Raw genomic sequence first — 9640 nt, 5'->3', positions numbered from 1 at the left:
TTTAAAGCAAATCCTAAAGGATCACTCTACCAGACACCTTATGTTTGAGCTACTGCTCTCTTTACCAACAATCATCAAACGCGAACATAATTGCAACCACAACACAACATATGCTTTTCATCATTGCAAGAGCATCATATTTCATAAAGTCAAAACCACAAAATTACAACACTAGAGCACCCGCTCTTATTTCTTAACAACTTTGTTCAAAAGAAATGACTTACACTTACACTCGATTGTTTTCAAAAAGATAATCATACCCAAGACATCAGAAAATGTCATCATCAAGCCGAGCTATATGCTCGGAAAACAAAAGTATCGCAACCGAATTACATACTCGGTACCCAAAATGTTATCGCCAAATATTCGAAAACATAGTTCAAGATAAAACAACCACAAGTTTCAAGCATGCTACAAATATACAAAATAAACAAGATCAAATACTAAAAGCCTAGAACTTATCCACTAACGGGCAGAAGACAACTTCTATAAAACCTAGCTAACATGCTTGGCTAGGTCTCAGGTTCCACTATCAGTTTTCACATTTACTTATTCACTCTCACTTAATTACTCTCTCTCTTTTCTGAGACTATTACTAACTTGAGCGTCGGAGTATCTTTTGCAGGTATTCCCGCCGCGGTGTTTGTCCATCGGCCGACGTGAAGCCCTTCCTCTCCGTCGACGACTCACTCGGAAGTGCTTAAGCTCGGCCCAAGTTCACCGTTAACAACCACTTTCATGACATCAAGTTTTGAAGGATCAGCTTCCGGACACACCACCTTGACTTGGGAAACAGCACGGTCAAACCCTTGGGCAAAAGCCTCATAAACTCCTCCTTCCAACTCTTTGACCCTAGCAGAGAGCTGATCGTTCTCAGATTCCACAACCTTCAATTTTTCAGACAAAGACTTTTGAAGTTTTTTCTCATCGGCCAACTCCAACTCCTTTTTCTCCATAGAAGCAACAAGCTCAGCGATTTTCTGATCTTTTTCCTGAATGATCCCAGACAGCTCTTCTACACGGGAAGCTTCCATCTGCTCCCGATCCAGGGCAAGCTCCTGTGCTCGGCCAATGGCAACAATCCGAGCACCAATCACCTACGACAATAAAACAATATAATAAGAGACATCAAAAAGCCACAACCATAAACAAAATAAACTATACCTGCAGAAACCGACTAACACCAGCTCGGCCGACTTCCTCAATCATTTTCATATCGTCCGGAAAACAACACAGTTCGTCAGCCATAGTACTGAAAGGATACAACTTTGCCCACAGAGACCTAGCGTGCTCATTCTCGTCATAACCGTGAAGCCTTTTCTGCGACTCATATGCAGACTCAACCTTCTCCAAAATCATAGAAGACTCCCCCTTACCCTCCAAAACCTCGGCAAGGCTGCCCTGGGCTTGTCCCCTCTTCCTCTTATGTTTCGGCCCAGGATGAATCAAGGCAGCTACACCTTTTCCAGCATTCGAAGACACCTCCTTTTCACCTTTCTTGCGCTGATTGAAGAAAGATTTCAGGCCCGCGGTTGTAATGGCAGGAGCCCTCTCGGCTGCAAAACAAAAACAAGCAAATAAAAACCAGAAGGAGCACCTTATAAAGGAAAGACAGAAGCATGGCAAATTACGTTACCTATGTGATCATAAACAGCCTGTCTATTAGTATCCCATTTCAACATCTCGGCAATCGATAACAACCCCTTCGGACCCAATGATTTAAATAAAAAGCTCATCATAATATCATCATCTGGATGCCTATCATCTACGTCTAATACCTGATAAGGTTCGGGACACCAAGACAAGGGGAACTTTTCGACCAAGTGCTCATTCAAATAGAAGGGAAACTCCTCGGGCACACTCCTCACCTTAACAAACATCGACTTAAAATCCTTAAAAGAAGATTTATACAGACCAAAGATAGCCCGACGCGGATAACTACTAAGATTTACCCATAACCCACGTCCCACCCCCTTAGCTTGAAACAACGAGAAGAAAAGCCTCAGAGAAGGGGGGTAATCTAATAACCCCATCAATACCTCGAAAGCCCGTACAAAACCCCAAGAATTCGGGTGCAGCTGGGTAGGGGCGCAGTTCAACCAGTATAAGACCCCACATTCAAATTCGGTAAAAGGCAGTTTGACCCCCAATTCGGTAAACAAACAGCTATACATATAAAAGAAAGACCAATCCCTCAACTGGTCACAGACTCGGTCCTCTTTACCACACGGCAACAACTCTATCCTAATGTTACTACCCTTTCTAACCCACAAGTCTGACCCCAGTAACTTTACTGACTCCTCATTATCAAACTGAGATGCATATTCCCTCACCCTGGGAGCGTCGGAGTATCTTTTGCAGGTATTCCCGCCGCGGTGTTTGTCCATCGGCCGACGTAAAGCTCTTCCTCTCTGTTGACGACCCACTCGGAAGTGCTTAAGCTCGGCCTACCCAGTGTTCAGGACGAATCACATTCATTATATAAATTGTATGAGATTTTACAAGGAAAAAAAAACTCTGATATCATGATAGAAATAAAAATAGAGATCATGCTAATTCAAAAGTTATTTCCATCCGATTAAACATAAAGAAGAAAAATTTGGGACTAAATATCATTCTACACCAATGCACAATGAATTGAAGTGATATGACACTAGTGCTGACCAAAATTTGAGACTTTGTTATTAGTTTTTTTTCTTCTTATATCAAAAACATTTGAGTTCTAGTTATGAGAGTAGGGATGTGATTGACGCAAGGCAGAAGCAGAAACTGCTTGTCAAAAGAATCAGTGGCTGGTGGGTGTGGATTTTTCCCTCAAAAACCTCCTTGCTCCAATCGGTCCAAAAGCAAAAGCTGCTCCAATCTTTCCAGAACTTGCTCCAATCTGTCCAGAAGTTACTCTAGCAATTTCACTGTAAATTTATCAATGAAAAAATAAATAAATTAACACTTTTGACAATAAAAAATATAGGAAAATAAATGTAACATAGTCCTAATTGCAAAATAAATGTGGTTGTAAGGCGAATATAGGAAAATAAATGTGGTTGCAAAATAAAAAATATAGGAAAATAAATGTAACATAGTCTTAATTTAAGGTAGCCACTCAAATGAAGACATTTTCATCTTAAAATGATAGTTAGGATATTTTTTTATGTCCACGGACAAGGGTTAATCTATCGCAAGTCGAAACTTCATTTAAGAGTTTGTGGTTGTAAGGCGGGATTCAAATATTCGATATTAATAAGCTAATCACGAAATCATCCCAAATTAGTTATGATAAGTTGATAACTAAGATGTTAATATGTATTATGTTAAACAGTTTGATCGGACATGTCAAATTATGTAACAGCTTTTCGATGATTATCATCACATGAAAATATTTTCAAACGATTATTCATCTAACTTAAAATCATGAATGGTCAATTGAAAATTAAGGCTTACTCGGTAATAGCAGAGGTGAAGTCGCTGGAGACGGCATAGGGATCAGGAAAATAAGCTTTTTGGTTTTCTATTTTAGCAACCTCAGCTCTTTGCCACCAATAAGGATCAAAGTCTCTGGTTATATCCTTGATATACGCATCGGTTTCTAGGATGTTGGCATACATAGTGGGAATGCAGGTTAGTGCCAACAAAAGAATTGGCAACAAAACTTGAATTTTTGATGCCATGGCTAGAGCTTTTATTTTATTTTATTGAGAAGAAAAAAAAAATTATTGTAAAAAGACGCCTTGCCTAGGGACTCCTTGTTAATTAACAAGAAGTTAAAAACAAAGCTCCCCATGTTAGAATGAAAGATTTGATATTTATATGGTAATGGGCAGTAGAAAGCACCATAAACGAGTGTTGTGGATGTCCAATTATTTAGGTTGAGATTGGTGCAAATTTGGTAGAGGCCTAAGAAAGTGCCTAAAAGAAAGGGTTATCTTTTTGTCAAATGCATGATTTTGAGGTTATTAGTGTTTTAAGGATTAATGTTTTGCTATTTTGCTCCTTTCCCTCTATCATCTCTTGCTTGACTGAAATCTTTCAATCCAACTTAGAACTTTATTTTGCTATTTTTTCCAAACACTTTTTAAGTCTTTCTTTTTTTAAACTTGCTTGAGACTTGAGAGATCTGTTTTTCTTTAATTAGAGTTTGAATCTATAAAATTGCAAAAAGTAATAAACTATATCCTCACCCCACCCCAGTAACTTTACTGACTCCTCATTATCAAACTGAGATGCATATTCCCTCACCCTGGCATCAACCCACCCACACGGATCAACCACATCACAGTTCTCCATTGCAGACAAAGAAAGGAAAAAATAAAGCACAAGAAGGAAGAAAAAAACGTGAATTCAACACTGACCTTTGCTAGACATTCTCAGACAAACCAAACCAAAACTCCTTTTCTCCAGAAAACAGCAGCAAATAGCATTTACAAAAAGCAAAGGTAATAAAGGAATAAGCCCAGTAACCTAAACGGTTACACAAAAATCCCACATTAAATCCTCGTCGTCAAAAAAGAGGGGAATTTAATGACCTCCAAATCCGACGGACAGGGGTACCTAGGGATGCGGGGCACGTTTCACGTCAATCATGTCAAGAGGCGCGAAGAACGAAGCAAGTATTAAACACATAGAAAACCGTTTCGTAGTCCAAACAAGACCAAGCCGAGCTTGGGGGCTACAACGACCATATGCAACAAACAAATTCGGCAACCGAGGATCCAATACTCTTGGTCCAAAAATATTATTATTCTCTTAAATCTTTCCAATTGATACTTCTAAGTTATAAACTTCTATGAATTTCTTAAATAGGTTTTTTTGAGTAATAAAACAACTAAGTTTCTAAAGAATTGTGTAATGCGAGAAAAAAAAAAATCATTAAAAAATGAATAAGAAGAATTACAATAAAAATAAAATCTTTCAAATTCGCTATCTCTTTTGGAAATTCCTTTTCAAGCCCAATTGCACTAGTATTTGATTCAAGTGATTAGAGCAATTTATAAACACGTTTGAGCAATCTCTTCATTGAACACACTAGTCATAACTCATAAGACATACAAGTATACTACAAAGGAAAGCAAGTGATCCCAACACTACCATCTCAAAATTCCTAAAACCATTATCAGCTAACAGGGCAAAACGAAAGTGAATTTAACCCATTTCAAAGTTGAGAGAAGGCTCAAATAGGTGGTGCTATGCAATGGCAGAAAGCTGATGATCACAATCTATTCCATTCATAGTCTCCTCCATATGTAGGGTTTGCATTATTCGCTCCTCTCGAATCCTCTGGCTTTATTGAGTTCGCAAAGGTGTGCCAACCAAGAAGGTATGGCATAATAAACTGTAGTGATAACCAAAAACAAGAGTGAATGAAATAATAGCAAGGTTGTATACAAAGAAGACAAATTACATTTAAGCAAGCAGGAACCATGTTGTGTTGTAGACAAGTCCTTGTTTTTAAGGCTTAAGAAAGTATATTATCATAATGAATAACATATTGAGGTCATCTCGCCAATGAACTCTTAAGCTATTCAAATATTTGGATTCTCTTTGAGTGACAAGCAGCAAAAATCTTTTTAAGATTTGGTGCCTTCTTAAAGCATAACACGTACTCCTTGTTTGGCCAGACAAAAGGAACATAGAAATATTCCAGACCAAGGACGTGTTTGGTTTGGGAGTAAAAAACAAAAGATGGGGATGAAATTTCATGGATGGGCTCCATATGTACACCCAAGAACATGCCGTAAAAAGGTAGAGCTGCTATTACTATCGATGCAAAGCAGTTTCATATATAAGTCAGATATTGAGTGCTAATATTCTTATATGGTAATCAGTCATTTCAGCTGCCATAGGTTTCCGACTGGATTATAATAGAATTTAGCAATGCAAATTTTGACTTGTGAGAGAGAGAGAGATACATTGAAAATTGAGCTCAAAACTGTTAACTCTGCTCTTGAAACAGGGATGTAGATGTTTTCATCGACATTCACAATCCTGTTTTGAACACCTTCAAAAATAACATAACAAAGTCAGAATCGGAGCAAACATAACTGCATATCACTTCATTATAATTTTATATTGTGTGCATCAACATAAAAATGGTAATATATGATACTCTTTAGATAACTACACTAAAGACTGATCACCGTCAAAATATTCCATTGATCTGTGATATTATCAGCTCTTTGCAAATCGCAACATATGTAATGGACCGAATCAAAATGGCAAGAAAATTAAATTAAACAACAAAGGTTCACAAAAGGAAAGAGGATTACTGAGGTTAAACATGTGACCAGAACCATCCGGAAGAGGATCCACCTTCAAAACTTTTCTAACTTTACCTTCATCACTGCACAATATAAAATTTCAGTCCTTTTTTATTGCCAAACCTATAAATACAGCATGCAATTTTTATCACAAGACAAATCAAACAGTAATTAGTGACATTATAATATGTTAATCCAATTAAAAATTCACATTTTATAATAATTAGAATTCAGAAAAGTACAGCATAGAAGTACCTTTTGCCCTTCATAGGATCATGGAAGAATTCACAAGACTCCCTTGCGCCAAGGCTGATCACAGTTCCCATTTCACCCACTGATAAAGAGAACACCTGCAATCAAGCAAACAGGACCAGACATTGTAAACTACAAGAGTAACTCACAAAGTCAACAGAATAATCTATTTTAGTTTCTGAAGATCAAATTCCGAAGTGACAGATATCGTGAAACAGACTCAGCATGTCATTATCCTCAAATTCACCTGCTTTCTAGTCCAATCATACTGGCGCGAAGCAATTGCGGGTGCAAACTGAAGCAGAACATAACCTTCCCTAGATATTTTGAATGCCCCTGACTGCAAAATTTCACCATTATAGTCCACAAAGATTAGAACAGATCCAATGATATAACGACCACCAAAGCCAAAATGAAGCAACATACATCGAGCGGTGCAAATTCCGGAGGCCTAGGAGTGATGGAAAGTGCAGCCTTCCCTTTGTAAATGGAGTGACCAACATAAACCCTAGGTGGCAAAGCTCCACCTGAACACACACACATACAAACATCAAACCAGAATTAGGGGTTAGGGTTTAGGCTTTGTTTTCTCTCTCAGCAAACAAAAACTGTTTAATTGAAGAAAGGGATAGAAAGAGGTACCTGAAGAAGAAGAAGAAGAAGGTGCGGAGGAGGAGAAGGTTTTCTGGTCGAAGAGGTCGGAGTGGCGGCATGTGATGGAGAAGGGCTTTGGAGTAACAGAAGAAAAAGGAAGGAACTTTGGAGAGAGAAAGGAATGGTTCTGAAGGCAGAGAGGATTGGAAGAAGAAGAAGAAGAAGAAGAAAGTGATGAAGGGATTGAGTGTAGCTTCAACTGCAACATCCTTCACTTCTTCACCTTAGCTCCCTGTCTTCTTCTTTCGCGGCTATTTCAATCTCCTTATCATCTTCATTCTCTAATCAAATAATTTCAACACAATATCTTCTTTAATAAATTTATTATTTTATTTTAATATTATTTTCAACCTATATTAAATTACAGAAACATAACATTATCCACGTTAACTTACCTACCCAGCTACATGAACCTTTTTATTGTCCTAAATATAATATCTAATATTTGTATTATTATTGTGGATATCTTTTAGTTGTTATAATAAAGTAGATGCTATATTATGTGGAAATGACTCAAAAGAGCGTTAATACAAATATTACAACGCACATAAAAATAGGGATGAAGGCAGTAAAAAATGTGCAACAAGGTTTAGGCCATGTCGAGTTTTAAGTTTTAGACTAATAATATTATTATTATTACGAGGAGTGCTAGAGCGAGCAACTTTTGTGATTTGTAGCCATTAAATAGCCATCAATAATGATTTTAATGCTATGAGATTGATGTGAAATTTCATCCATGATTTACTTTTCTTTGTTGATTACATGCTGGCTAGAATTTGATAAAGTTGCTGGTCCCCTAGACTTTTTCTAATAATAATAATAATAATAATAATAATAATGAGTATTTATCGCGCGCGCATTATACCAACGGCTATTATATTCATTGCCTCTTTCAAGTTCAATTTGTTACCTTTTTTAGTTTTCTTATTAATTAATGTTATTTTCTGAATTCACATGTGAAATCGATATTTTTGGAGTTGGAGAATAGATTCTTTTAATTTTTTTAACAATTGAATGAGTAAAATGTGATATTTTATTATTAATTTTATAAATAGGATAAAAAAAAAACATGAGAAATGGAACAATAAAATGACAACAAATCACATTTTACTCTCTCAATTTCTAAAAAGAAAATTGAGGAATTCATTTTCTTTTAAATCCTTCAATTATTATTATTATTATTTCCAAAATAAACACTCGCAAACATAGTGAGAGTCAACGGATTCTGATGGATCACTTTGCTGCCATTTTATGATGTAGTGCAGTTATTTGTTTTGAGTTTATTCATCCTCTAAATGCTTGGAGTTGAAGAAGAGCTTCCACTGCTCCTAATCTCTCTGAGGGTTTGAAGTGCCATCAAAGTTAATTTGATGAACTCATTCTCCATGTTTTCAATCTTATCAGGAACTTCTTCGGAAACCTGCTGCATCTTTGGGATCTCTCCACTTGTTTCATTGTTCCTATTATTATTATTATTTTCATGATCATAGTTCTCATCATTTGTTGATGGCCCTTCATATAAGGGAAAAAGAATGCTCAGTATTATCTCGCACTCCTTTACAAGCTTATTCACCACATCAATCTTAAAGAATGGTTGGTTCAACACTTGTTGAATGAAAGGCAATCTGTGTAGTGCTCCTGTTCGCTTATCATATTTTTTTATTATCTTCACTAATCCTGCACATACAAACAAATCTCTTATCTGTATTTAATGTATCCATTCAATATACAAAATTAAATCATTTTTTTATTCAATAATACTAATCATTAAAAGGACAATTTTAAAATATAATCTTAACTAACCAAAGATCACTTCAGTAAATAGTAATAACAAAACAAATATTTAGGAGACAATAATTAATGCATATATATAGGATCATGCATATAGGAACATGCATATATTAATAATACCTGTGTAATTGAGCAAGCTATAGTTCTCTAACAAAACCATCTCTCCATGTAGATCCACCATGTCCCTCCCTAATGCCATCAGTTCTGCATCTGAATCCAAATCAATGGCCCTATCAACTCTGTCTTGCAATTCCTGTAATACAAACACCATTAATAGAATGAGTAATAATACAATAATAGAAAGAGTAATAATAATATATAATACATTAATATACCTTCCATTTGATGATGTACTCTTCCTCCTTTTCAACAAAGAAAGCGTTGAACTTGTCAATTTCTGCCAGCAAGAGTTGAAGGAAGTGGTTGACATATCTGGGATCCAAAAACAGCAATTGGTCTCTGGGACAAATAATCTTCAAGAGCTTCTTCAATTCCTTATAACACAAGAACTTGTCACGCCACTCAGGCTGGGTTTGCTCCACCAGCTTTCTCAGTTTCTTCATGAAGTGCATCCTTATTGTTGTTTATATGATAGAGTTCACTCTAATTTAATTTCGTCAACTAGTAAAGATACATATTTGCTTCACCTTGTAACTAATAAATATATACACAACTATATGTCTTGGTTT

The 9640-nt window shown here is 36.3% G+C and overlaps 4 protein-coding genes across 5 annotated transcripts; all 4 read right to left on the bottom strand.

The window, feature by feature from the left end:
• On the bottom strand, nucleotides 687-2320 carry LOC110269535. The gene is made up of 2 exons (XM_021117450.1): nucleotides 1165-2320; nucleotides 687-1097 (listed from the first exon to the last, which is right to left on the bottom strand). Exons 1-2 carry the CDS (start codon nucleotides 1357-1359, stop codon nucleotides 687-689), a joined length of 606 nt encoding a protein of 201 aa, XP_020973109.1. The 5' UTR covers nucleotides 1360-2320.
• LOC107634790 lies at nucleotides 2584-3787 on the bottom strand. Its single transcript, XM_016338211.2, has 2 exons — nucleotides 3442-3787; nucleotides 2584-2912 (listed from the first exon to the last, which is right to left on the bottom strand). The coding sequence occupies exons 1-2, from the start codon at nucleotides 3666-3668 to the stop codon at nucleotides 2786-2788; spliced, it is 354 nt and encodes a 117-aa protein (XP_016193697.1). The 5' UTR covers nucleotides 3669-3787; the 3' UTR covers nucleotides 2584-2785.
• LOC107631899 (single-stranded DNA-binding protein WHY1, chloroplastic) lies at nucleotides 4925-7475 on the bottom strand. Of its 2 annotated transcripts, none has more exons than XM_016335481.2 (7): nucleotides 7151-7475; nucleotides 6933-7038; nucleotides 6754-6846; nucleotides 6510-6604; nucleotides 6264-6337; nucleotides 5907-5995; nucleotides 4925-5329 (listed from the first exon to the last, which is right to left on the bottom strand). In XM_016335481.2, exons 1-7 carry the CDS (start codon nucleotides 7366-7368, stop codon nucleotides 5207-5209), a joined length of 798 nt encoding a protein of 265 aa, XP_016190967.1. In that variant the 5' UTR covers nucleotides 7369-7475; the 3' UTR covers nucleotides 4925-5206. The 2 variants fall into 2 exon arrangements, with proteins under 2 accessions (XP_016190967.1, XP_016190968.1); XM_016335482.2 differs by having other exon boundaries at nucleotides 6933-7033; nucleotides 7149-7466.
• On the bottom strand, nucleotides 8258-9631 carry LOC107634791 (SPX domain-containing protein 1-like). The gene is made up of 3 exons (XM_016338212.2): nucleotides 9287-9631; nucleotides 9072-9204; nucleotides 8258-8837 (listed from the first exon to the last, which is right to left on the bottom strand). The coding sequence occupies exons 1-3, from the start codon at nucleotides 9521-9523 to the stop codon at nucleotides 8452-8454; spliced, it is 756 nt and encodes a 251-aa protein (XP_016193698.1). The 5' UTR covers nucleotides 9524-9631; the 3' UTR covers nucleotides 8258-8451.

Source organism: Arachis ipaensis, chromosome B03 (assembly GCF_000816755.2).
Source record: "Arachis ipaensis cultivar K30076 chromosome B03, Araip1.1, whole genome shotgun sequence".
Lineage (NCBI taxonomy): Eukaryota > Viridiplantae > Streptophyta > Magnoliopsida > Fabales > Fabaceae > Arachis > Arachis ipaensis.
This window is presented reverse-complemented; position numbering and strand designations above follow the sequence as displayed.

Bases quoted from the DNA above. Each gene is read 5' to 3' on its own strand.
- LOC107631899 (XM_016335481.2), bottom strand. From the start codon at position 7,368: ATGTTGCAGTTGAAGCTACACTCAATCCCTTCATCACTTTCTTCTTCT. The intron at 6,605-6,753 runs GTGAATTTGAGG...GCTTGATTGCAG, and splicing joins ATGATTGGACTAGAAAGCAG to GTGTTCTCTTTATCAGTGGG. The intron at 6,338-6,509 runs GTACTTCTATGC...TATATTGTGCAG, and splicing joins GATCCTATGAAGGGCAAAAG to TGATGAAGGTAAAGTTAGAA.
- LOC110269535 (XM_021117450.1), bottom strand. From the start codon at position 1,359: ATGATTTTGGAGAAGGTTGAGTCTGCATATGAGTCGCAGAAAAGGCTT. The intron at 1,098-1,164 runs GTATAGTTTATT...TTATTGTCGTAG, and splicing joins GTGTTAGTCGGTTTCTGCAG to GTGATTGGTGCTCGGATTGT.
- LOC107634791 (XM_016338212.2), bottom strand. From the start codon at position 9,523: ATGCACTTCATGAAGAAACTGAGAAAGCTGGTGGAGCAAACCCAGCCT. The intron at 9,205-9,286 runs GTATATTAATGT...TTTGTATTACAG, and splicing joins AGTACATCATCAAATGGAAG to GAATTGCAAGACAGAGTTGA. The intron at 8,838-9,071 runs GTATTATTAATA...TTGTATGTGCAG, and splicing joins TAGCTTGCTCAATTACACAG to GATTAGTGAAGATAATAAAA.
- LOC107634790 (XM_016338211.2), bottom strand. From the start codon at position 3,668: ATGGCATCAAAAATTCAAGTTTTGTTGCCAATTCTTTTGTTGGCACTA. The intron at 2,913-3,441 runs GTAAGCCTTAAT...ATAAATTTACAG, and splicing joins TTCACCTCTGCTATTACCGA to TGAAATTGCTAGAGTAACTT.